The sequence below is a fragment of the Mauremys reevesii genome, linkage group 22, assembly GCF_016161935.1.
Source record: "Mauremys reevesii isolate NIE-2019 linkage group 22, ASM1616193v1, whole genome shotgun sequence".
Lineage (NCBI taxonomy): Eukaryota > Metazoa > Chordata > Testudines > Geoemydidae > Mauremys > Mauremys reevesii.
The window spans coordinates 19,591,881-19,617,881 of record NC_052644.1 but is presented as its reverse complement, the minus strand read 5'-3'; the positions used below and the strand labels follow the sequence as shown (position 1 = coordinate 19,617,881).

Below are 26,001 nucleotides of genomic sequence, written 5' to 3'. Positions count from 1 at the left end.
CCCGGTCCCTTTAACGGGCGCGCCTCGCGCTAGCTCCGCCCTCCCGGTCCGTGGCGTCATCACCGCGCGTCCGGTTTCGCCCCGCCCCCGCTGCGGGAGGGGACGTCGGCCGCGGGCAGGAGTCGGGGAGCGGGGCCCGGGGGGGAAGGTGAGTGGGGGAGGGGCCTGGAGGGGGCGCGTTAGCAGCTGGGGGGGGCCTGGCGTGGGGGGGCGTTAGCAGCTGGGGGGGGCTGGGGCCCTGGCGTGGGGGGGCGTTAGCAGAAGGGGAAGGTGGGTCCCTAGTGGGGAGTGTTACAGCAGAGGAGTCGGGGGGGGGGGGTTGTCGCCGCTCAGTGCTTGGTTGGGGAGGCCCCGTTTTCCCCATTTCCCTCCCCCATCTCATCGCTGCCCTCCCCCTCCCCCCCCCCAGCACCATGGCCGGGGTGGGCTTCGAGGAGTTCTCGGTGCCCCCGGGCTCGGAGCTGGCGCTGCCCCCGCTCTTCGGGGGGAACATCCTGGAGAGCGAGCTGGAGACGGAGGTGGAGTTCGTGGACGGGGGGCTGAGCGGGGACAACCTGCAGGACGAGGAGGAGGAGGAGAGCCAGCAGCGGCAGCGGGAGCTGGGCCGCCGGAAGATTCAGGCGCTGGGCCGGCGCTGCAAGGAGATCGAGCAGGTAGGGAGGGGGCACCACGGGGGCTGGAACCCGACCCAGAGCTGGGGACCAAACCTGGCGCCACCCACTGAGCCACTCCCCCCACTGGCCATGGCCTGGCTCTACCACCTGAACCACTCCCCCCGGCCACAGCCTGGCTATGCCCCCAAGTCACTCCCTCCATTGGCCACGGCCTGGCCCTGCCCCCGAAACCACCAGCCCCCATGACCCATAGTGCCCTAAGAGATGGCCCAGCCCTAATCCCTAAATCATCACCCCACGTGTCCAGCCCCATCCCGTCCCATCCTACTTCTTTCATAACTACTAGCCCCCGCTCCACCAATCCAGGGTACCCACTGTCCCCCTTCAGTGGTCCTTAGGCCCCGCCCCCTCACAGGCCCCGCCCCTTCAGTGGGCATTGGGCCCCATTCCCTCTGTGGGCCCTGGCCCCATTCATTACATCTCCCAGAGATCTTGGGCCTGCCCTCTATGGGCCCAGCACCCCTGGCCCCCCGGTGGCATAGTGGGTACAGTCCAGACCAGGGAGCTGTTGTCGCCCGTTCCCTGTAACCTGAGGTGCTCTTGCAATGCCCTGCTGCTGTAGCCAGGCCTGGCCGGTTCTCAGCCCACCCCCAGCGTGCCGGTCGCCCACAGACGCTCATGCGCTGCATCCAACCAGCCAGTCGTCTCTCACCGGCCCTGATTATGTCCCAGAGTGCCCCCCCCCCCCCCCGACGCATCCCCAATCCCAGCTGCGCTGCCCTCCCCCGGCCAGAAACACTCCCTCTGCTATTCCTTTAGGGGAACAACATACACCAGCTCACAGTGCTAAATGACGTTACCAGGCGTTTCATCTACTCCAGGGGGCATAAGATAAAGCAAGTTTATTAACTACGAGGAGAGATGTGAAGAGATCAAAATGCTTTCTAGTGCCTGCTTCAGCTCGGTTAAATTCAGAGCAAAATCTCTCCCCGCGTGCTTCCAGCTGACTGAACTCTGTAGGCCAGGACTCCCGCCCCCAAATGCAGGGCTGGTTCCTTTGTCCTCTTGGGTGCGGCGAATGCGATGGGCAGGGAGAGAGGGGGCTCCCATGGGGTCTTTGCCCCTCCTTTGTATAGTGTCACCCCCCCATGACAAACCTTTCTAGCTGAGAGACCGGGGAGGGGGAGGAAGGAAGGAGACCTCGCACTGTTTCTTAGTTAAGGCCACGTCTATGCTACACAGTCATGTTGGCACGCAGTCGCTGCAGTTATTCAATTGTTTGTGGGCGCGCACACTTGACTCCTCGCAGCGGCGAGGTGCGGCCTCCCCAGGGGCGCGTGTGTCGATTGTACTGGCAGCGTGGGACGGCTCCCGAAAGCCAGCAATGGTCGACAGAAACGTCACGGTGTCTGCTCCGATGCTGCGTCCATATAACTACGTTGTGCAGGACTGTCGGCCGCTCGGGGAGGTGGCGCTACCAACCCGGCACAGAGACAGGCTTACACGCCTGAGTGACGTAGTTATACTGATATAGGTCTGTAGTGTAGACCCGGCCTTTGTCCCTGCTCCCCTTCCGTGCCCAAGACTGGCCGCTTGCTCGGCGCTGGCCCTTCGGCTTCATTGCCACCGGGCTGGGGCCTCCCTTGCCCCTTGTCTTTGAGAAACCGGCCTAGCCGCTCCCCAGACTTAGCTGGGAAACACGCGTCCGTCGAGATCTCAGCTCGTTACACATGATGCTGCTTGGTGCATTTTGCCATGATATCGCTGCTCCGCAAGCGGACAGGCTTCACCTGGTCCCTCCCCAGGCATGCCTTGTGCAAAGCTTATTGCACTAGTGTGGAGGTGTCACGGAGTTTGGGAGAGACCACGCCCTGGCTTCCTGCGATTTACCGTGACTCTCAGCCAGACAGTAAACAGAAGGATTATTATACGACAGGAACACAGTCTAAACCAGAACTTGTAGGCATAAACAGGACCCCTTAGTCAGGTCCTTCTGGGGGGGTAGGGAGCTTAGACCCCAACCTTGGGGTTCCCTCTGATTCCCCAGCCAGCCCAAGACAGGAACCCGCCCCCGCCCCCGGCTCCTCCTCCAGCCTTTGTCCAGTTTCCCAGGCAAAGGTGTCACCTGGCCCAACCACCGTCCCGGCTTGGGTTACAGGCGCAGGTATCGTCCCTCAAGTAAAGTCACCCCCTGCTCTCCCATCCCCCATGCAGACAGTCCCAGTAAAACTAGCCGACGTTCCCAGGTCAGTCCGTCCCGCTCCCAGCTGCGTCACAGGAGGGCAGTGATACGCTGACCCCAGGGGTTCAGGAGCCTAATTAGTGATCCCCAGAGCCAAAAGAGCCACACTCGTGTGAAATCCTTGTTCCACTGACTGTCTGACAATGTGTTTTATAGATAATTCTCACAGCAAAGAAGTTAATAACAGGGCAGGTTGATCACTAGTTAATAACACAGCGAAAGCCGCCTGGTTAACCAGACTCTGTTCTTAACCATTCATTAGAGCCGTGTTTTCATCTCCTGCTGCAAAGGAGACACATTAAAGCAGCTTGCGAGACTTGGTCTGAGTCGGGCGTGGGGTGTGAACACGGGCGCATTATGGAATACTCAGCCTCTGAACCCCCCCCCCCCACAAGACGCATCTTACACAGGGGGTGACCCCTCGGACGAGGGGGCTTGGGCAGAGGTGGGGAGTGCTGGGGGAGAAGGCTCCGGCCTGGGTGAGTTACCGGCCTGATATGTTTGCGTCCCCGGCTCCAGGTCAACGAGAGGGTGTTGAACCGACTCCACCACGTGCAGAAGATCACGCGGCGGCTCAAGCAGGAGAGGAGGTGAGAGCTCGGGGACGGGGACAACCTCAGCAACTCTGTGTCCAGGGAGAACCCAGCCCGATGGGGCCCGGATATCACTGACATTGTGTCCGGGCGGCGCCCGGCCCGACGGGGCCCCGATCTCGGCGACTCTGTGTCTGGGCGGCGCCCGGCCCGACGGGGCCCCGATCTCGGCGACTCTGTGTCTGGGCAGCGCCCGGCCCGACGGGGCCCCGATCTCGGCGACTCTGTCTGGGCAGCACCCGGCCTGACGGGGCCCCGATCTCAGTGATTCTGGGTCTGGGCAGCGCCTGGCGTACTGGGGCCCTGATGTCAGCATGTCTCGCTCTTTGTCCCCCCTACAGATTCCTTATGAGGGTCCTGGATTCCTACGGGGATGACTACAGACAGAGCCAGCTCACCATTGTCCTAGAGGTAGGAGCCCCTGTCCCCACTAGGGGGTCCCTCCCTGGAGCAGGGCACATTCTGTTTTGGAGCTGCCAAGAGAAGCAGGCCCTTTACTGTGGCCCTGCCTGGCTCCGGAGAGCCCTGGGTGGGAGCCGGCTGAATGGCTCTGTCCCCCCTCCCCAGGACGAAGGCAGCCCCAGTCCAGAAGCCCCCACCCCAGGCAATACTGAGAACGAACCTCCAGAGAAGGAGACCCCCCGACGCTTCCCTGGTCTCCCACCGGCCGGCCCAGAGCCCAAGAGCCCATCCCAGGCGGAAACCCCCACTGGAAAGAAACGTCGCCGGCACGGGCGTGAGGACAAGGAGCAGAGGGGCAGGCGGCTGGCCCCTGCCCTCCTCCCCATGGATGACTTCCCTGCACAGGTACTGGCCACTCCCCTTGCTCCTGACGGGTAGATAGATGGGGCTGATGTGGGTGAGGGGCACAGTACCAGGCTAGATGGGCCCATGGTAGGTGCTGGGCTGGATTGGCCTGTGGGTCTGACCCCTTTCTTCCCCCCAGCTCAAAGAAGAGGACGAGTTCCCCTGTGACCAGGATGCCGTACTGAGCTCCAGCTGGCCCCTGCACCGGCCCCGGGACAAGCTCCTCCATTACCCCAAGTTCTCCAGCCCTGGGGCCTGCGCTGATTTCGACTGAACCCTCCTGAAACTGACCAGGCCCCTCGCTCCGGCCCTCAAGGGGTTAAACCAGGAGGGGTGTGGCCCTTCCCTGTGGACTGGAGAGTTAACCCCGTGTACACCAGTCCCTAAGCAGGGACAGGGTGGGGAGCCCCCAGCTGGCTGGGAGAGGGTGGGTAAAACTCCTGCCGGAATCTTTCAGGCTTAAAAGCCCCGTGCAGCAGGGCAGCTCACGTGACAGGGAAATAAAGAGATGCTGGCCTGGGCCACAGCGCACAACCAGAGCGAACTCTGCTGTACCGAGCTGGAGGAGGGGGTGGGGATGCTGGGTTCTGGCCCTGGGAGGGCAGTGGGGTCTAGTGGTTGGGGGGAGGGGGTGCTGGGCTCTAGGACAGCTGGGTTCTCTCCCTGGCTCTGGATGGGGAGGGGTGTCTAGTCTTTTTGTTTGCTGTTTGAACAGCCCCATGGCCCCTGTGTTGCTACCCCCTTAATAATAAATGGAGTCAGGACACCTGTGTTCTAGTCCCTGATTCTCTACTGGGCCCCTGGGCCTGAGCCCCACCGCAAGCCCCCGTAGAGCTTTAATAAACACTGCATGATCTGTGGGTACGTGGAGCGAGCTAGCACTGGGCCAGGGCCCTGCCTCTCCCCCCCAGGTATAGACAGACCATCCTGCTCCTCAGTGTAATTAAACTGTGCATGCAATTCCCATGGCCTCCTGTAGAGGGTAGCAGCCATGAAACCCCCAGGCAGGGCTGCCCACAGGATTCAGGGGGCCTGGGGTCTTTGGCAGTGGGGGGGCCTCTGCTTTGGTGGTAATTCAGCAGCGGGGGGCCCTTCTGCTTCGGGACCCGCCGCCAAAGGGCCCTGAAGACCTGCGGCGAGGACCCCCACCGGCAAATTACCGCCAAAGACCCTGAGCGGAAGAAGCTCCGGGGACCCCTGGAGCGAGTGAAGGAACCCTGCTCCAGGGGCCCCAAAAAACTCTGCAGGGCTTGGGGCAAATTGCCCCACTTGCCACCCCCCCCCCCCCCCGGCAGCCCTGCCTCCAGGTCTCCCCCTCCAGCAGGGGACAGGGACAAACAGAGCCAGCAGGGTGCACCAGTGACACTAACACAGAGGCAGCCCCGTCCTGTCCCCAGGGCCTGCTTCAGCCACCAGCAAAGGAAGCCGGTGCCTGGGGTGCCCAATAGAAAGGGGCGGCACAGCCGGGGCTGTGGCAGGTCCTGCAGTGCTTTGTCTTTGGTGGCTGCTCAAGGGTTTTTCCCCCCCCCCCCCGTTTGCCACTTGCCCGGCAAAACAGCTGGAGTTGACCCTGCCTGTCCCTCTAGCAGGCACTGCCAGCAACACAGTAACAGCCACCAGGGGGCACCACCGACAGAGCCAGCAGGGAGGGAACACACACACACACACACACCCCTGAAGTCAAAACCTTTATTATAGCTGGGGGTAGGGAGGCAGAGAGAACCAACCCCCCTGAATCCAGCAGGGGGCAGCGCACTGACCCAGCCTGGGGGAAGGCTCCCTCTGCAGCGGGTGTGTCCCAGCGACCTCCTCCCCAGAGCCTCGGCCACGTCACAGATTCTTCAGCCAGTCCAGGTTGGGCCCCTCCTTGTCGCAGGGGTGGGAAGGGATGTCAGGCATGTTGCCATCATCTCGCACAGGCACTAGAGAGAGGGGGAGGTGGCTTAGGGAGAGGGATCCCTCTGGGGTAGGTTAGGGGGCTCCCCCAGGGGACAGTGCAGAGGTGAAGGGGTTAAAGCCACCCCTGCACTGAGTCAGTGGGGCTCACCCCTTCCCTCAGGGGTCAGAGCCCTACTGCCATCAGCCCAGGTGCTACCCGCTGCCTAAGGTGCACCCCGAAGCTGCAACGCCCCCTTGTGGCCATGAGGATCCACCAGGGGAACCAACCAGCTGAGACTTGATCTGACAGCCCTGGTATGGGGAAGAGGGGCCCCCAGCTAGGGGGCGCTGTGCTGCAGGGAGTGGGGCACTCTCCCCAGGCAGTCAGGGCTAGCCCCAGGGCAGCGCTAGGGGGCGCTGTGCTGCAGGGAGTGGGGCACTCTCCCCAGGCAGTCAGGGCTAGCCCCAGGGCAGCGCTAGGGGGCGCTGTGCTGCAGGGAGTGGGGCGCTCTCCCCAGGCAGTCAGGGCTAGCCCCAGGGCAGCACTAGGGGGCGCTGTAGGGCAGGGGCTCAGCAGGGTGCATATCCCCCCCACCCCATCAGTACTAGCACCATTGCCCCAGCACCGCAGCAGGGGGTGCTCTCCCCTGCCCCAAGGTGGGGCCAATGCCCCAGTGCAGCACCTGGCACCTCCCCCAGATAGCGAGGTGGGGGGGCGGCGTGACCGGGAGCCCTCACCTGGGTACACGTAGGGCGTCGCTTGGTTGATCATGCTGGAGTACTTCGTGTAGGGGCTGAGCAGCGGCGCGACCACGGCTGCAGGGAGAGACACCGCATCAGCGCAGCCCTGCGGACATGGGGGGCTCAGCAGGGGGTGCTCTCCCCTGGCAGTCTGTGCCAGCCCCCTTGCAGCACGGGGGAGGGGGGGCTGTGCCATGGGGGGGGGCTGGCATCGCAACTCACCCAGGATGCTGATGGCTACGGACGCCGTGATGACGGGCTCCTTGGCCCAAGCGTACTTCAGGAAGGCGCCGATCTCTGGGGGGTGCGGGGACAATGGAGCACGAAGGGTTAATGTCCCCCCCAGCGCAGATCCCCCCCGTCCCTCCCCCGTGGGGCACCCCCCCAGCGCACATACCCCCCTACCCCCCACCCCAGCTGGGGCAGCCCCTCCCCCAGCGCAGATCCCCCCCTTCCCTCCCCCGTGGGGCAGCCCCTCCCAGCGCAGAGCCCTCCTCCCCCCCCAGCGCAGATCCACCCCTTCCCCTCCCCCGTGGGGCAGATCCCCCCAGCGCAGGCCGGGGTCCCAGCCCCCCTGAAGGAGACACTCACTGCTCAGCGCCGCCATCTTCCCTCCCGCCGCACAGGAAGGAAACCCCGGGCCGGGCAGCCTGGGACTTGTAGTGCGGGGCCGCTGGCCCCGCCCGCCTCCGGCAGAGAACCCAGGAGTCCTGGCTCCCAGCCCCGCCCGTAACCACTAGCCCGGCTCCGGGACGGGAGCCAGGACTCCTGGGTTCTCCCCCCCCCGAAACCTGAACCCCAATAACAGCTCCTGGGGGCATCTGCTCTCCAGACTGGGATTTGAGGGGCGGGGGGAGGCGCTGAGGCAGTCCTGACCCCCCCCCGCATTTCTGCCCCCCATTCCCACTGGGGTGGGGGTGGGGGCGGAGAGGGTCCCGGAGACACCCAGGCCCCAGCAGAGGCTGCTGAGTGCCCCTGCCAGCGGCCCCATTGCCCCCTCCCCAGAGGGACCCCCCCAGGGGACAATCCCCCCCCCATCACCCAGCTGCTTCCGCTGAGTCACCAGGGACTTTCAGAGCCAGTCGGGCGTGGGGAGGGGGAGCACCCAGCACACGGCCCCGACTGGATGTGCTGAACCGTGCTGGGGTGGCCAGGCTCCCTTTCCCTGTCCAGCGGCCTCAGTCCCCAGCACTTCAGAAGTGGGCACAGGACTCCTGGGTTCCCTTCCTGGCTCTGGGGTGGAGATGGTCCCGCTACCACCCTAAGCACTAGACCCCACTCCCCTCCCAGAGCCGGGAGGGAGTCCTGGCCCCAGCCCCCATCTCCCCACACTACCCCACTTCCTCCCAGAGCCGGGGAGAGAACCCAGGAGTCCTGGCTCCCAGCCCCCCATGCTCTAACCACTGGATTCCACTCCCCTCCCAGAGCCGAGGAGAGACCAGAGGAGTCCTGCTCCCAGCCCCGCAGCTCTAACCACTAGACCACAGTCCCCTCCCAGAGCTGGCTGGGTGACAGGGCTAGTGCAAGGTAGCCTAAGGCTGGCCTTGGTAAGCCATAGCGCTGCAGCTCAGGACACCTGGGTCAAATTCCTGGCTCTACCCTCCTCCCCCTCCCCCCTCCCATGTGGTCCTGGGGAAAACACTGAATCGCTCTGTGCCTCAGTTTCCCCCTCTGTGAAATGGGGAGAACAGTCGTTTCTTTGTCTATTCACCTGCAGCGCCCAGCACAACAGAGCCTGATCTCAGTTGGGACGCGGGGTCTGTGTGGCACCCAGTACCATGGGACCCCCCATCTCTGTCCAGGGGGGCCAATCTGTGCAGCACCTGGTGTGACGGGGCCCTGAGCTCAGTGTGGGTGGGTGGGTAGGTGGGGGGTCTGTGCAGCACCTGGTGCGATAGGGCCCCCGAGGTTGGTTGGTGCTACTGTAATACATGTAGTAGAGGTGCAGCCCCCCCCCCCGCGCAGCGTTTGGGCTCCCATCAGAATCGGAAGTGGAGGTTTTTCCATTGTGGCCGGTGGCTCATTTCCTAGAGCTGGGTTAATCCTGGTGCCTCCGTCCCAGCTCTGCCACTTCCCCATCGCTGGCCGCGCGGCTGCCCGCCATGGCCGTGACTCTGCCGGTCCTGCTCCTGACCGTCGGTGAGTGCTGCTGCCTGCCCCACAGCTGGGAAGGGGGCTAGAGCAGGGGCGCTGGGAGCCAGGACTCCTGGGTTCTCTCCCCGCTGTAGGAGGGGAGTGAAGTCTAGTGGTTGGGGGCTGGGAGCCTGGACTCCTGGGTTCTATTTCTGTCAGAGGAGATGAGGACTGTACAGGCCTGCAAGAAGGGGGTCACCCCGGGGCCCACGGAGACCCCTCGGTGGGGTGGGGGAATGCAGGGGAGGGGGCTCTAGGGGAGAGGGCAGGGTAAGGCACGGGCTGTGAGGGGCAGGGCCAGAAGAGGGGCTGTGTGTATGGGGGGCTCAGGTGGGGAAGGGGCGTTGTTTGGGGGTCACCAAGAGGCCTCACTCCCCCCCCCCCGTGTCTCCAGCCCTGCCGAAGCCATCCCTCGTCTGGGACCGGGCCGCAGGTGCTGAGGGGGGGATCCGGCTGCGCTGCTCCGCCCCAGGGCCGCTTGGGGGAGGCTGGTTCACCCTGCACCGGGACGGCACACTGGGCCCCGTGGCTGAGAAGCAGGCCCCGGCGCGGGGCTTGGAGGTGACATTCCTGCTGCCCAGCATCGGCCCTGGCGAGTGGTACCGCTGCGGCTACTGGAACCGGGACGTGGCTGGGGGGCGGGTGGAGTCCCCGCTCAGCGACCCTGCTAACATCACCAGTGGTGAGTCCTGAGGGGCTGGTCCCAGGGGCAGGGAGGGGGCGGGATACCAGGGAAGATGGGCCTGGGGATCGGATCCGGGGAGCAGGAGGGCATGGGATGCTGGGGTACATGGGCTCAAGGGTCTGATCTGGGTGGAAGGGTGGAGCCAGGATACCAGGGTAGATTGGGGGGGAAGGGAGGAGATGGGATACTGGGGTAGATGGGCCCATCACTCTGATTTGGGGGGGATGAGATGGGATACTGAGGTAGATGGGCCTATCACTCTGATTTGGGGGGAAGGGAGGAGACAGGATACCGGGGTAGATGGGCCCATGGCTCTGATCCTGGGGGAAGGGTGGAGCCAGGATACCAGGGTAGATGGGCCCATGGCTCTGATCCTGGGAGGAAGGGAGCAGACGGGATACCGGGGTAGATGGCCCCATGGCTCTGATCCTGGGAGGAAGGGAGCAGACGGGATACCGGGGTAGATGGGCCCGTGGATCCAAGTCAGGTGGCAGGATACCGGGCTCTCACCATTGCCCCCCACAGCCCCCACCCAAGCTTGGGGTACCCAATAGCCCACCCCAACACTCTGCTTCCCCTGTGCCAGGCCCAGATCGCTACCCCAAGCCGTCCATCGCCGTCAGCCCTGGCCCGGAGGTCTTGGCTGGCCAGACCTGGACGATCCGGTGCTGGGCTCCGTATGCGGGGATGAGCTTTGTGCTGTACCGGGCGCGGGAGTTCTGGACTGAGCGGGCGCCTCGCGGAGACCCCCCGACGGCTGAGTTCCACCTGGGCAACGCCAGCGCCGCCAGCGTGGGGAGATACACCTGCTACTATCACACCATCAACGAGCCCTTCATCTGGTCCAACGCCAGCAACCCCCTGGAGCTCAGGGTCACAGGTGTGGGGAATGGGGCCTCTCCCCTCTAGGGGGCGCCAGCTCCCATCCAGCCCCAGGGCGGGGACTGGCTGGCTCAGGGGGGCCGGGAATGGGGCACGGGGCCTTTCCCCTCCTGGGTACCATTTTCTTAGCTCATTTTGTATAGATGTGAATGTCTATAGGATGGATGGGGAAACAGAAGGAGGGTGTGGGTGGATGGATGGGGAGATGGGGGATAGAGGGAGGGTGTGGGGAGATGGATGGATGGGGGGATGGGGGATAGAAGGAGAGTGTGGGGGGATTGGGGAATAGGGGGATAGAGGGAGGGTGTGGGGGGATTGGGGGATGGAGGGGAGATAGAGGGAGGATGTGGGGGGATGGATGGATGTGTGTCTGACGTGGAATGGCCCCAATCCCCATTGACATACGCTCTAATATGTCCCTCAAGGCTGAATTTGGGTCACGTAGCCTGCTAGGTGCTTAGCCCTTTCTGGCTCCGTGTCACAGGGGGGTATGGGGGTGGCTGGATGTCTGTGGCAGCGGCTGGCTGGCGGTGTATGGGGGCGGCCGGACGGATGGACAGTCATGTGCGGGGATGGACGCATGGAGGGATGGCTGGCTGGAGGGTTCATGGAGGGGTGGCTGTTTGTCTATATGGATGGAGGGATGGAGGGGTGTGTAAGGGAGGGATGGGGGGATTGAGGGAGGGAGGGAGGGATAGGGGAGAGATGGATAGAGATGTGTGTAGGGCTGGTGGGTAATGCACCCCCAGTGCATGGTGGGAGCTCTGCAGGGGGCCCAGGAGCGAGGGCTGGTGGGTAATGCACCCCCAGTGCATTATGGGAGCTCTGCAGGGGGCCCAGGAGCGAGGGCTGGTGGGTAATGCACCCCCAGTGCATTATGGGAGCTCTGTAGGGGGCCAAGGAGCGAGGGCTGGTGGGTAATGCACCCCCAGTGCATTATGGGAGCTCTGCAGGGGGCCCAGGAGCGAGGGCTGGTGGGTAATGCACCCCCAGTGCATTATGGGAGCTCTGTAGGGGGCCAAGGAGCGAGGGCTGGTGGGTAATGCACCCCCAGTGCATTGTGGGGTGGTGCCATGGGGTCCGTGGGTGGAAGCGCCCCCTGCAGGCCGATGACCCTGCCCTGGCACAGGTACAGCTGGGGCCATGCGAGGCCGGAGCAGCGTCTCACAGGGGCTCTCGGCTCTCCCAGATGTTTCCAGCACCCGGGAGCGGTTCGTGGACGTGGGCGGGAAGCTCCGGGTGAATTGCTCCATCCCCGACGCCCCGGGCGGCTGGTTCTTCCTGTACCGAGATGGGGATTCCGAGCCCCTGGCCTGGATCGCAGCCGATGAGGACAACGGGCCGGCCGGCTTCGATCTCCCGGAGGAGCAGGCCCTGGGCCCTGGCGGGGTCTTCAGCTGCCGCTATGGGCTGGAGGAACCGGGCACCCGTTTCGACCTGGCTCTCAATGACACGGAGGTGCGGACCCAAGGTGAGTGAGCGGCCGGGGGCATCCAGCAGTTCACGGGTTAATCAGTCTGGCCATGCATGCACTGGGCTAAGCTGGGGGGGGAAGCGGGTGCTGGGTGTGGACTGGCTACAGACCTGCCTGGGAACTGGCCAGGGACCATGGGGTTGGGCACAGATGGACAAGGTGTGTGGGGATGGGTGGATGGATGGAGGGGTGTGGGGGGATGGAGGGATTGGGGGAGGTGTATGGGGATGAATAGATGGAGGGTTGTAGGGGGGGTAGATGGAGGGGTGTGTACGGGGAGGGATGGATGGGGAGGGGTGGGGGAAGGATGGATGGAGGGGTATGTACGGGGAAGGATGGATGGAGGGTTGTGGGGGGTGGAAGGATGAAGTGGTGTGTATGCGGAGGGATGGGTGGACGGAGGGGTGTGTGTGTGGAGGGATGAATGGACGGGGGGATGTGGGGATGGACGGAGGGGTGTGTATTGGGATGGAGGGGTGTGTACACGGAGGGATGGATGGATGGGGGGATGGATGGACGGAGGGGTGTATGCATGGAGGGATGAATGGACGGAGGGGATGTGGGGATGGACGGAGGGTGTGTATGGGGATGGAGGGGTGTGTACGCAGAGGGATGGATGGAGGGTTGGGGGCGGATGGATGGAAGGATGTGTGTGCAGCGAGATGGAGAGATGGGGCAGAGGATGGATGGAGGGTTGAGTATGGGGGGGAAGGACGGAGGGGTGTATAGGCGGAAGGGTGGATGGACAGGGCAGGGGATGGACGGAGGGGTGTGTACGCGGAGGGATGGATGGATGGAGGAATGGGGCCGGGGATGGATGGACGGAGGGGTGTGTACGCAAAGGGAGGGATGGATGGAGGAATGGGGCCGGGGATGGATGGACGGAGGGGTGTGTACGCGAAGGGAGGGATGGATGGACAGGGTGGGATGGACGGAGGGGTGTGTGCGCGGAGGGATGGATGGATGGATGGACAGGGCGGTATGGTGGAGGGGTGAGTATGCGGAGGGAGGGATGGATGGACAGGGTGGGATGGACGGAGGGGTGTGTACGCAGAGGGATGGATGGAGGAATGGGGCGGGGGATGGATGGACGGAGGGGTGTGCACGTGGAGGGATGGATGGATGGACAGGGCGGGATGGACGGAGGGGTGTGTATGCGGAGGGATGGATGGAGGGAGGAATTGGGTGGGGGATGGATGGACAGAGGGGTGTGTACGCGAAGGGAGGGATGGATGGACAGGGTGGGATGGACGGAGGGGTGTGTACGCGGAGGGATGGATGGAGGGAGGAATGGGGCGGGGGATGGATGGACAAAGGGGTGTGTATGCAGAGGGATGGAGGGAGGGAGGATTAGGGGGGCGGAGAGGTGAGTGTTCTGAGCTCTGGGAGGAGGGTGGGGTCTAGTGGTTAGAGCCCGGGGTGGGGATCAGGACTCTTGGGTTCTCTGCCCTCTCGGCGGGGGTGGGAGCCGTGTGGGTGGATTTTCTCCCCATCGGCCGTTAGCTGCGAGGGCCGATCTCTAACCCTGTGTTTTTTCCATTGTCTCCCTCCCGCCCCCCAGGCTCACATTCTGGGGGCACCGATTACAGCCAGACCAACGCGCTGCGGCTGGGCCTGGGGGCCGCCGTCCTGCTGCTGGCGCTGCTCTTTGTAGCCCAGGCCTGCTGGGAGGAGAGACACCTGCAAAGCTGAGGCCGGTGAGTTGGTGGGAGGTGGGGATGAGGCCATGCTGGAGACCCCTGAATCCCAGCCCCCTCCTCCTACTCTAACCATTAGACCCCACTCCCCTCCCAGAGCCGGGGAGAGAACCCAGGACTCCTGGCCCCCAGCTCCCCTGTTCTAACCACTAGACCCCACTCCTCTCCCAGAGCCGACGAGAGAACCCTGGAGTCCTGACAGGTGCCTGCACCCCCTCCCCAGCACCACCACCTCGATTTCTGGCTACAGCCCAGCTCCCAAGGGGTATTTGGGGTGAAGCTGCCTCCCCCAGTCTGTTTGACGCTCGGTGCTCTCCTGCATCTCCCCAGGCTCAGGGGGAGGGCTGGGGTTTGGGTGGGCTCCAGGGTGGGAAGAGTGGGGCTGAGACCCCATCTGTCCTGGGGGGGGCTGGGGAGGCCCCTCTGTCCAGGAAGGGGGGGTCTCAGGAGTGCAGCTAACGGGGTTCTCTCTCCCCTCACAGGCCGTCACGGGCCCGCAGGCGACTAAGGGAAGGAATAGCCCCACACACACTCCATGGAGCCCCGTCTGCTGGGATTCACCCCCCACTCCACCCCCCGCCTGGTCTATCCCACCCCCTCCCTTCCAGCCCCTCAGCCCCAGCCTACCAACCACCCCTCCGTCCTGTCCAACCCAGTCCTCTCTGTTCCCCCTTCCCCATTAGCCCCCCCACATACTGTGTTCTTGGCCCCCAACATCCTCTCCACCCTCAGCCCCTCCCACCAGCTCCCCGCTCTGCCCCCATCCCGGCCTGTGGCCGCCCCGGATTCCAGGGTGGGTCCCCCATCACCCTGGCAAAGGGAGAGAAGACGAGTCGGAGTGGGGGGAGCCCACCCGGTCCCCGGGGTGGTTGGTCAAGCCCCGCCCCCCAGGTGGGCAGGGGAGCCGCCGGCGGGAGAGGGCTGAGGGATGGTACCTCATGTCGCCCCCCCTCTGGAGCCACGAACTCTGGGCTTCACCACTGCCCGGCACCTCCTGTATTTATACGGCCCCGCCCTGGTTATATGGACCAGGGACTGGACCTCAATAAAGAAAGTGTGATACCCCCCGGGGTGTGTGTGTCTGATGATTGGCAGCTTGTGTCTCCCTGGGCTCTTCCTCCCTCACACCCTGTTGTTACCACACTCCCAGTGTTAGTGCAAGGGCCACCACAGGGACAATGTGAGTGTCCCCATCACGCTGGGCGCTGCACAGACCCCCATGACCAAGCTCAGGGTCCGGTTGCTCAGGGTGCTGCTCAGACCCCCACCCATGACTGAGATCGGGGACCCCATCATGCCAGGTGCTGCACAGACCCCCCCCACATCACACCAGGCATCCAGGCTGGGCTTTAATGCCCGAGGCGGGAGTCAAAGGGCTAACAAAAGAGGGTAGTTGACCTAAAGTGTCCACCCATTGCAATGGAATCACCCCGGACACTGAGATAAACCAATGGTGGAGGGGCCCGAGCCGTCTACCCCCTGGGCGCAGATGGTCCCTCAAGGACGGGTGCGCTGGAGCGGGGAAATGCAGGCGGGGTTTCTTGGCTCTGTACGGACCGGTGCATTTGTCGCGTGATTCCATGTAGAGCCCTGGCGCTGGGTGAAGTCTCTGTGTGCGTCATACCCCTACCTCCTGAGAGCGCTAAGCTGTCTCCCAGACGGCCGCCTTCGGTGAGATACCGGCAAAGAGGCAGTTTAAGCTACTGGGGTATCTTAAAATACTGCGGGATCCAGAGCGAGTGGCCAGCAGGGGATGCCGGAGCAGTTCCACGACATTCAGTGCGCACAGGCGGGGCGGAAATCAGTGGTTTTTTTTCTGTCATTTTGATGGCTAATATCAATGGTCTCTCTTGGCTGGTGATTCATTGGGGGCGCAGGATGGAATTTCTCTTTCTCCGATTTTCTTTTGAACCTGGTTTATTTAATTCACATGCTAAGAAAACTCAGCTATGGCGCAAGGGGCTGCAAACCCAGGCATCCCCCATTGCGCCCGCTCCTCACACGGTGCCACGGCTCGTGTCGCACGTGGGCAGGTTGGCAGGCTGAGGGAGAAAGGTGCAACATCAAATCTTCCAGAATCAGCAATTGCCACAGTTAAGGTTTCCTGAACGATCTTAACTCTGCCCACTTGGCTATGTGCCACGCATCCTTCAATTGCATGATCATGTACTAATTTTACCTAGCTGGGTCACCAGCTGGGTTTGAACCCAGAATATAAGAAGGGGGGGGGGATCTGCATGGAAATAGTGGTCAGTCAAAGATTGAAGACCAGACCCTGTGGTCTCCTGGCTTCCAGCCCTCTGCACCGTCCCCAAGGCTGCAGGTACATTGAGGGTGAGCTGTCCTCTCCTCCCCACAGATACACAGACAAGCTGCGAGTGGCATGATGCCTGGTCAGGCTGATGGTCCCGAGGTTTCCTGGGTGTTGCAGGGACTGCTGCTTGCTTTGGTCGAGCTAGATTTGGCCAGCGGATTAGAGACAATGTGTTAGCGACACAGGAAGAGATGAGACATCGCTGGCTTCCTGTAGCTGCAACCCCTGGCTCAGTGCCTCATTCAGGGCTGGGTGGAGCTGGGCACCAGGGCGTTGGTGGCAGCGCTGGCCCCCCTCCCCGCTGCCCTATCACGGCGTCCAGGATCTCACTGGGCAGGGTGCGTTTGGCCCTAGCGCTTTTCCAGCCGGTGGCTGGGTAGTTAAATCCCCCAGGACCACCAGGGTTCATCCCCCAGACCTGACCTGGGCCCCTCCCATCCCGCAGAATCCCAGCGCCCCCAGTGCCCAGAGACAGAGCCCCCAGTCCCCTGTGTGTGGGGCGCTGCATCTGACACTGGCACTGGAATAACGGCACTTACAGTCCCCCCGGTGTCTGTCCCCCTCCTCTCTCTGCAGCGGGGTCCCCCAGCCCCTTTTCTCTCCCCCCTTTCTCCCTAGACCTGCCCCGCCCTGTATTTCTATTGTACAACCCCCCAGAGCTTCCTGCTCCCCTGTCCCCGAAATCTCCCCACCCAGGGGGCGGCTGTGATACCGGAGCCTCCAAATGTCCCCTCGTGGGGGGTTCAGCCGACGAAGGTGAGTGAGAAGTTCAGGCAGCGTCACGAGAACCTGGACGAACGAACGTTGGGGGGGAAAGTCGGGGAGACAGAAAGACGGGATTAGTCCAACCCGAGCGGCTGCCAGACAGACCCCACGGGCCGGGCTGGGGCCCGCCTGGGACACGGGAGAAATGGGGGAGCAGAAACCTGTGACCCAAAATTGGTGGATAAAATATTGCGGGGACAGGCTGTGCCACCCACTGCCCTTTGGGGGCCTTAAAGAAAGAGACTCGTGTCATAAATACGTATGCAGTTGTCATGGACTCACAGATTGTGCCCACTCGTGGCCCCGTGCGGTCTGTGGGGGGTGCCCCTTTCAGTGCGACAGCCCTTCTCGGGGGTCCACTGTCTCTCGGGGTCAGGCCCCTCCACCTCCTGGAGCGGCACCTCTCTGAGCCTTAGCACGTCTGTCTCTGCCGTGGGCCCCCTCAGGGAGTCCCCTCGCTCCGGACCCCCGGGGCCTCCACCCCCCGAAGGGGTTGGTGCCCCCTGGTCTCTAGCCCAGAGCGACTCTCAGCCAGCGTAAACCAGGAGGGTTTACTGAGCGTCTGAACCCAGCACAGGAAACTCTCAGGGCCTCAGACCTGGCCTCCCTCAGCACAGCACATCCCAGTCTCCCTGCATCCAGGTGGGCTCTGCCTGCTCCCCCTTTCCATCCCCGAACCCCCTTGCATCCCAGCTGGGCATCTGAGATCACCAGCCCCAAGCCCCCCCCGGTCCATTGTCTTCTCTCCAGGGAAACAGGGTCATAAACCGGGTCACCTGGGCCTCCTCTCCTCTCAGCCCCCCTCTGGCCCCCTCTGGCTGGAACTGGCTGGTCAGGTCACTGGGATCCTCTCTTTGCAGCCCATTGTCCTCCCACTGGCCAGAACCGGCTGTGACTCCTGAGCCGAGTCTCCGGGTCACCGAGTCGCCAGTCGCTGGGGTCTCCATCCTCCAGGCCATTGTCCAGGGTCCCGAGTTCCCTTGCCGGTCCTCTGTAACCACAAGCTCCTTCTCCCCTCAGCTCGTTAAACCAGTAACACTCAGAGAAACTGAGTCTCACCCCCATCTTCATGCAAACCATTGGAAAACACGGAAAAAACAAGAAAATCTCCCACTTTGTCAAACCCGCACAAACTGAAGTGCAGTACCTGAGAGGGAGCCAAAGACCGGCCATTGGCATTTTCAAGCGATAAAATAGCCAGTGACGTCCGTCTCCAATTGGCCATCGGCGATCGCAGATACATTTTAATGAGCCTGAGCTTCGAAAAGCTCCACTCACCGCACACGACTGTGACCAGCAGCGTCAGCAGAATCCTCAGAGCTGCTCACACATTAGGAGAAGTGTCCTGCAGCTCTGCCTCACGCGTGTGGTGGAGAACTTGGAGTGGGGAGCGCGTCCCGTGTGGCAAAGCGTGATGGATGTCGTCCGATTCGACAGAGAGGTCTTTGTCATTGACGTCCGAACAGTCCCCATGCGTCAGCGCCCGGTGAAGGTCCATACAATGTGTTTTCCTGTCCGCTGGCCGATTACTAAAGTCGTACGAACCCCCCTAGGTCTTTTCATGGTGCTTCATTGGTCCGAACTTTTCTTCAACAGATGCTTCAGCAGGGACAATGAGCTATAAAAAAACCTCCCTCTGGAATTTTTCTTCTGAAACATTTCACTTCAAACTTTCGATTTTCCCTTTTGTTGCTAACAGCAAAACCAGCACCCGAGCCTGGCACCCCCCAAGCCCGGCACCCCAGGCGGTCGCCTGCCCCTAAATCCGGCCCTGGTGCCAGGGCATCTGGTTCACGCAGAGTTTCACTGGGAGTAGCAGAGACAGCAAGCAAGTGCCGGCTGTGGGCAGACTTCCCCTTTCGCGGCTTTATCGGCTGTTCCTTTAACAGCTCAGGATTTAATGTATCCCTCCCACTGCAGGGGCCGGAAACCACGACCCCTTCAACTTCCCTCCCTCCCCCCATCCCATCGCTTTTCCATGCCACTGGGCTAAGAACAGCATCTGCAGTGATGGTACCTAAGAAGGAGGTTGGCCAGACCCCTCCACCTCATGCACCAGAGTGGATGCTGGGCCCAGGCAGGTCAGGAAGGAATCTCTCTCAAGCTCCATGGGAGAGGGTCGCTCCATGGGCAGCACTATGTGTGTGTGCGGGGGGGTGGGGGGAAGCCATCTTCTGCTCGGAGCTGCTGCTCCAGGGAGGTTAGACAGGCCCACTGAAAAGGTCAGGGCAGTCTGGGCGCCTCTTGATGCCTCCTGAGATTGCCCCATTCCCAGCTGGTTCCTGGACTGGGCAGCTCCCATGTGGGGCTGGGAGGTGATGGGGGCAGGGAGTCCAACCACCTTCAAGGGGGGATGTGGTTTGCTGGGCGTTGCAGGGATCTGACTTTGCTCTGCCCGTGGTAGATTTGGGCTGGAGGTTGCAGAGAAACCATCTGATGGGAAGAAAGGGGCCGAGTGCACCACGGGCTTCCTGGGGCTGCAGCCCCCGGCGCAGTTCCTCATTCCACTCGCACTCGGGCCTCAGACTTCCTGGAGCTCGGTGCAGCTGGGAAACAGGGCGTTGGTGGCAGCGCTGAGGGGCCCCCCACATCGCCCCTCATGGCATCTGCTCTCACTGTCCTCCTCCTCGGTGAGTATCAGAGACAACCAGAGCGTGTTCCCATGTGGAGGATCTGAGACCAGAGCGTGTGTCTAAAGGAGGCGGGGTTCTGAGGCCACGGCTTGTGACCATTGTGGGGGCGGATCTGAGACCAAGGCATGTGTCCATGGGATGGGGCAGGGGGGAATCTGAGACCAGAGTGTAGGATCCAGTTGCTCTGGGATTTGGTCCCTAATGGCTGGTCTCCTTTCCAGGCTGCTGGGTGGCCGGGCAGAGCGGGGTGTTGGGAGGTGAGTATCTGTGGGGAATGAGGCAGCTGGGGGAATTTCCGCATTAAGGATGAGGGATGTGGGTGGAGGGTGTGCGGTACAAATCCCGCAAAGGGATGATCCTGTGAGACCTCTGCTCCCTTCCACACCCAGAGGTGGGGACTGAGCCCTCGCCCCACTCATTACAGGGATGGGCACCACACAGGGTGAATTCACCTGCACTCAAAGCAGGAAATACAGAGTGAAGGCACCAGCCCCCCCGCAGCGCCCCCGCACTGTGCCCGGGGAGCTGGCAGGAGCCCGGGGAACGGGTCAGGCAGAGCAGGGCTGTAAGACGTGGACACGCAGCGGGACTGGAGCAAGGCCCCGTTGTGTCCCCCCCTCGGCTTGCTGCACGCGCGTGTCACTGCTTTGCTCGTGGGTCAGGCTCAGCCCGGCCCGGCGTTTGGAACGTCCCCTGAACAGCTTTGGGAATATCCCGTCCCCAAAGGGGCCCCCGGCACCGTGCAGAGCGGAGCTAAATCCCCAGCGGCTGAGAGCGGTTTGGGGCGGAGCAGAGCCAGAGATTGAGCCCCAGGGGTGGGCAGGAAAATGTTAGAACAACCGGGGGATTTTGCAAACGTGTTTTTTTCAGGGGCCTCTCCTGGGAGCCACTTGCTCAAAGGACCTGAATTTGGACCAGGAACCCCCCCCCCCCTCGGGGTAGATCCCAATTCACCCTCTGAGTTCAGTGGGGGCAGGGCTGGCTTCTGATCTCAGCCCCCCAGGGTCAATCTGGATTCACCCCTGACTGCAGCAGGAGCTGGACTGAATTGACCCTGCAGAACTGAGGGAATCCGAGACTGGAAATCTCCTTTCCCCCCTGCTGTGTCTCACCCCGGCTGTGAGCTGCGGGGCCGGGCTGCACTCCAGGGACGGGCGGGGGGTGAAACGCTGGAGCGACAGATGGGCAGAGGATTGAGTCAGACGGACGCGGTTTGTGTCACCCCCACTTACTGCCTGTTTGTTTGTGACTCCAGAGGGGTCCTACCCCAAACCCTCCATCTCCGTCAGCCCCGGGGGGGTGATCCCCGTGGGGGGAAACGTCACCATCCGGTGTCGGCATCAGCTCCTGGGCATGAGGTTCCTCCTCTACAAGGATGGAGCTGGGATCTATCTGAATTACACAGACCCTGCCGGCTCTGAGGCTGAATTTCCCATCACCAGCGCCAGACGGGACCACGGGGGCAGCTACACCTGTCGTTGTAGCTACAGAACAGACCCACCTGCCTACTCGGAGCCCAGCGACCCTGTGCAGATCATTGTAGCAGGTGAGGGGCCCAGCCCGGCACCTCGGCTCCCAGCCCCACACCCAGCTAGATCCCCGGGGGGTCTCTGCAAGTCCTGGAATCCAGCAGAGGGGAGCAGGGATGGAGTCACTAGGGGTGGAGATTTGGGGCTGAGGGGGGATCCTGAGATGGGACGCACAGAGGAGTCAGGGCCCAGGGGTCGCTGAGCCGACACTGGCCTCAGCCCCCCGAATAACAATGATGATCGATGCTGAGTTGGGGGGGGGCGCTTGCTGAGTCGCTGTTTCAGCCTCTCCCCCTGCCCCTGGCAGACGCTGGTTCTATTCCCGCAGGGGGAACTGACCCGACCCAGCCTGGAGCGGCGCCGGCTCCCACCCGCCTGGGCAGCGCGGGACCAGGTACTGGGGCCAGGGGGAATCACTATCGAACCAGCCCTGGAAGGCTCATGCTGCCCAAGGAGCCTCCCCCGGGGGTTGGGGCTGGTTGGGCGGGACGGGGGCAGTGACTCTTGGTGCATGAGCCCAGATGCCAGGTGGCGCAGCAGGGCTTCCTTGCATGGCTCCTGGGAAGCGGCCGGCATGTCCCTCCAGCTCCTAGGCCAGTGGTTCCCAAACTGGGGTTCGTGAACCCCCGGGGGCTCACAAAATGTTACAGGGGGGTGCTTGGGGAAAAATTCCCTAATGGTGGACAGAGCTGTCCCTAGGGACCCCGGGCAGCGTGGGGTCGGAGCCCCTGGACTTCCAAGAACTAAGCAGATCAAAGCTGTCATAGGTCTTACCCCCACTTAGAGCTGTTGGGTTCCAATATGGGGACCTGCATGGACTCCTCTAAACTAAAATTCTAGTTTAGATCTGGTTCTCGCTGCCACCAGTTAGGTTGAAGTGTCTGACACACTGCCTGTCCCCCAAGCTTCCCCTGGGGAACCCAGATTCAAACCCCTTGAATCTCACCAGAGAGAGAGAAACAGCCAGTTCCCCTCCCCCACACTTCCCTCTCTCCAGCCTGCTCCGGAGAGAGAGATACCTTGATTCAAACTCCTTGAATCTCTACACACAGGGAAGCAGCCCACTTCCCCCCTCCCTCTCTCCTAGCCACTCTGGAGAGATACACACCGATTCAACTCTGTGAATCACCCTCAGGAGGAACTCACTCTTCCCCCCTCCCCTTCCCTTGAATCTCCACAAGAGAAGGAATTAACCAAGTCCAAAGAAAAGAAAAGAATTTATTAAAAGAACAAAAAAAAAAAAGAAAGTACACCATCTCTGTTATACCAGGATGCAAAACTACAGGGTCTAACTTATCAATCTCTGGAGAGAATCCCCCCTCCTTTCTTTCTCAGTAAAAGCAAAGTAACAGCAAACAGAAATAAAGAATTTCCTTCAGCAAACACACAATTGCAAATGTAGAAATCAAATTATAAGACTAATCCGCCTTTCTAATTAATACTCACTATTGGATAGTAGGAACTACTCCAGGAGAACTTGGAGACATGACTGGCCTCTCTTAGATCCAAAGAGAGCGCGCAGAGCAAACAAGGAACACAGACAAAGGCTTCCCTCCAACAGAGATTTGAAATTATCCTGTCCCTTGATTGGTCCTCTGGTCAGGTGTTTCTCAGGTTACTGAGCTTGTTAACCCTTTCCAGGTAAAAGAGACCTTAACCCTGATCTGTTTATTTATGACACGCCCCCCCAAATCGCAGACAGTGGGGGAACCACACTGGCGGTGATTTCCTTCTAGAACTTTAAAATAAACAGATTAACACAACACACGCACTATTACATATACTACTAAGTATGTAAACAACAAGATATTTGACATTCAAGAACACTTTTTAACCATTTGACCAGACATACTTGGCAACGTCCTTGCCCATCCCCTCCCAGTGGAAGGACTTCCCCAACCTGTCCTTGGTTCTGTTCACCCCAGAATGACCACTGGGATGTCATGGCCCAAGCTTAAGAGCTTGTCCCGGTACTTAGTTGGAACTACCAACTGTGTTTGAGGATTCTGGCCTTTCTGGTGTCCACCAGAAAGAATTTTGTTATATAAAAGTCCTTGTTTTACAACAAACCGGGATCGGTTAGAAGAGCTGAGAGGCGGTGGGTTGCTCTGTGCCGCCGCCCAAGCTTCCTTAAGGCTGTTATTGGCTTCCTGCTCAGTCTGGAACTGTTCCCTTGAGGCTGGAGACACCAGTTCCTCCTTAGACTGTGGACTTGGGCTGGGTCTCTCTGGAAGCGATGTAGGTGATGAGGTTGTTTCAGTTGACTGTGAACTGCTCTCCGCTGGTGCACAAGGTGATATTTCAGGCTCTGGGTTGTCTGCTGCTTCTGCCAGTTCAGGCCTGCTGGCGCCCTCTGGCGATGAGGTTGGTGACGGGTTTGCAAGCGCTGGCGTCAGTGCTGGCAATGGTTCTGCCGCTGGTTGCTCTTCCAGTTCCGGTTCTGGGACTGGATGTACTATGGCTGCTGTAGTTGAGCTGGCTGGCATGTCCCTCCAGCTCCTAGGCCAGTGGTTCCCAAACTGGGGTTCGTGAACCCCCGGGGGCTCACAAAATGTTACAAGGGGGTTCTCGGGGAAAAATTCCCTAATGGTGGACAGAGCTGTCCCTAGGGACCCCAGACAGCATGGGGTCGGAGCCCCTGGACTTCCAAGAACTAAGCAGATCAAAGCCAGCATCTCTGTCACATGGAGGAGATTTAAACTTCAAGACTCCTTGTAAGAAATGGAAAGGATGGAAGGTGGATATTTGTTGCTGTTTTTAAAATTAAATAGGCAGCTAGGATTGTTTTTTAAATTATTATGAAGAACAAGTTTAAGCTTTGTTGTAATGCGTGTTGTTTGCCTGCACTGCTCAAGACCTGAATGCTTGTGTAGGAGGAACTCTGATGGCTTCTTAAATCCCTTCCTGCTGTTTCACATCTGATACTTCTCGATGAAACATAGGAGCCTTGTCTTCTAACAGGCTGATTCAACGTGATACAAGCTACGAAAGTGAGAGCTTGGAAGAGTGTTGCCGTTTTCATAATGTAATAAAAATAGGGTGATGATCAATAATAATTCATAATAGTGTGTAATATGCATGTCATAAAAACACATTTTATATTTCCCAGATCGCTGCTTTTATAATTTATACTCAGGTAAAAGAGAAAATCCCTGGAAATATTCATTTTTAGGAGGGGGTTCGCGAGACTTGACATTTTGGTGAAAGGGGTTCACGGGTTGTTAAAATTTGGGAACCATTGTCCTAGGCGGAGGGGCATTGGTCAGGAACCACGGCTAATGGGAGCTGCAGGGACGGCACCTGCGAGCAGGGGCAGCGTGCAGAGTCCCTTAGGCCACCCCTCCGCCTAGGAGCTGGAGGGACATGCCGGCCACTTCCCGGGAGCTGCTTGAGTTAAGCATCACCTGAGGCCTGCACCCCCTTCTGTGCCCCACCCCCTGCCCCAGCCCTGAGCCGCCTCCTGCATCCCAAATCCCTCATCCCTGGCTCCACCTCAGAGCCCACACCCCAGCCGGAGCCTTCACCCCCTCCCGCATCCCAATCTCCTGCCGCAGCCCGGTGAAAATGAACGAGTGAGTGAGGGTGGGGGAGAGCGAGCGACGGAGGGAGGGGAATGGAGTGAGTGGGGGTGGGGCCTCGGGGCAGGGGCAGTTCATCCACTTGGGCAACCGCTTTGTTTGGGGAGCTGAGGCCCCAGAGCCGTGGCCCCTGGGAGATCCCCAGAGGGGGGCTGGGCCAGACCTGTCAGACAGGGAGGTTGGGGGCTTCGCTCCCGGAGCAGCACCAGCTGCTGATCTCCCCATCCGAGTTGCTGAGTGACTCTCCCCTTCCCCCCACAGCAGCCCCCCCAGGATGCCCGGATTTCACCCACACCAACATCGCCCGCCTGGGGCTGAGCGCCGTGGTCCTGCTCGTCCTGGTGCTGATCCTGATTGAGGCCTATAACAGCCACCCGAGGGGGGTGCCCTAGGTGAGGTGACCCCCCGCCCCTCTGTGCCTGTTACTCCCCTCAAGGGCTGGGCCCAGGGTGACACGGGCTCCTCTAATGATGTCTGTCTGCACCCCCAGGAGCCTGGATCTGGTCCTGCGGACAATAAAATCTCCCTGGGGGATGAGCTGCTGCCCTTGGGAGGCTGAGATGCTGGCACAAAAACTCCTGCTCCCCAAACCTCCCTGCCTCAGAGAACCTGACCCCCCAAACAGCCTGTGACCCAATAACTGCCCCCCAGGGTCGGACCCATGGCCCCCGGCCTCACAAACAGCAGCCCCTGTGGAGCCAGCTGGAGGAGCAGCCCCTGGAGGGGGCCGAGGTTCCACTCACTGGCCCAGCCAGACCAGTCTCACTAGACTCCCTTCCCAGAGCCAGGGAAAGAACCCAGGTTCCCAGCCCCACCCCCCTGTTCTAACCACTAGACCACACTCCTGTTCCAGAGCCAGGGAGAGAACCCAGGCGTCCTGGCTCACAGGTGGATGCAATAGACGAGGCAGCGCTGACGGTGTGTCCTGCCATCCAGACTAGGGGGTTCAGGAGCAGAATGGGGTATAAACCGACCCCTAGATGCAAGCGGCTTTTATTTGGGGGGAAGGGAAAGTGGGCAGGAAAGAGTGGATGGGTGGATGAGGGGTGAGCGTGGGGCACAGGACGTCAGGCGAGGGCGCCCCCCTGGCAGTAGCAGCAGCTGCTCTGGAGGGGGGAGCTACCGTGGGACACCACTAGGAGGAGCCCTGGCTTCATGGAGGGGCATCCAGCAGCCATGGTGTCCCCTGGCTATGTACAGCCCCATGCACCCTGCCTGAGCTAAGGGGGAGTCACTCCTTGTCCCAGGGGACGGTCCCGGCCAGCTCCTGCAGCTGCTCTTGGTAAACCTGGGCAAAGCGCTTGCTCTGCGCCGTGGTGAAATGGTTCTTCAGTCGCTGACGACCCCTGCGAAGCAGAGACACTGGGTGGGACAGCGATTCTGTGTGGCGGGGGCACCCCCTGCTGGGAGAGTTGGGGCTGGGGAAGTGGGGATCC

The 26,001-nt window shown here is 61.3% G+C and overlaps 3 protein-coding genes across 3 annotated transcripts; 2 read left to right on the top strand and 1 right to left on the bottom strand.

The window, feature by feature from the left end:
- Positions 1 to 10: 10 nt before the first annotated feature.
- Positions 11 to 4,814, top strand: TFPT (TCF3 fusion partner). Its single transcript, XM_039510128.1, has 6 exons — positions 11 to 148; positions 410 to 653; positions 3,376 to 3,446; positions 3,791 to 3,860; positions 4,017 to 4,256; positions 4,396 to 4,814. The coding sequence occupies exons 2-6, from the start codon at positions 414 to 416 to the stop codon at positions 4,528 to 4,530; spliced, it is 756 nt and encodes a 251-aa protein (XP_039366062.1). The 5' UTR covers positions 11 to 148; positions 410 to 413; the 3' UTR covers positions 4,531 to 4,814.
- A 1,116-nt stretch (positions 4,815 to 5,930) lies between these two features.
- NDUFA3 (NADH:ubiquinone oxidoreductase subunit A3) lies at positions 5,931 to 7,557 on the bottom strand. The gene is made up of 4 exons (XM_039510193.1): positions 7,467 to 7,557; positions 7,098 to 7,172; positions 6,873 to 6,950; positions 5,931 to 6,178 (listed from the first exon to the last, which is right to left on the bottom strand). Exons 1-4 carry the CDS (start codon positions 7,480 to 7,482, stop codon positions 6,087 to 6,089), a joined length of 261 nt encoding a protein of 86 aa, XP_039366127.1. The 5' UTR covers positions 7,483 to 7,557; the 3' UTR covers positions 5,931 to 6,086.
- A 1,140-nt stretch (positions 7,558 to 8,697) lies between these two features.
- Positions 8,698 to 25,740, top strand: LOC120388456 (leukocyte immunoglobulin-like receptor subfamily A member 6). The gene is made up of 11 exons (XM_039510278.1): positions 8,698 to 9,014; positions 9,403 to 9,690; positions 10,280 to 10,573; positions 11,765 to 12,046; positions 13,611 to 13,739; positions 16,679 to 16,816; positions 19,261 to 19,455; positions 19,680 to 19,715; positions 20,714 to 21,004; positions 21,295 to 21,381; positions 24,827 to 25,740. The coding sequence occupies exons 1-11, from the start codon at positions 8,978 to 8,980 to the stop codon at positions 24,955 to 24,957; spliced, it is 1,908 nt and encodes a 635-aa protein (XP_039366212.1). The 5' UTR covers positions 8,698 to 8,977; the 3' UTR covers positions 24,958 to 25,740.
- Positions 25,741 to 26,001: the final 261 nt, after the last annotated feature.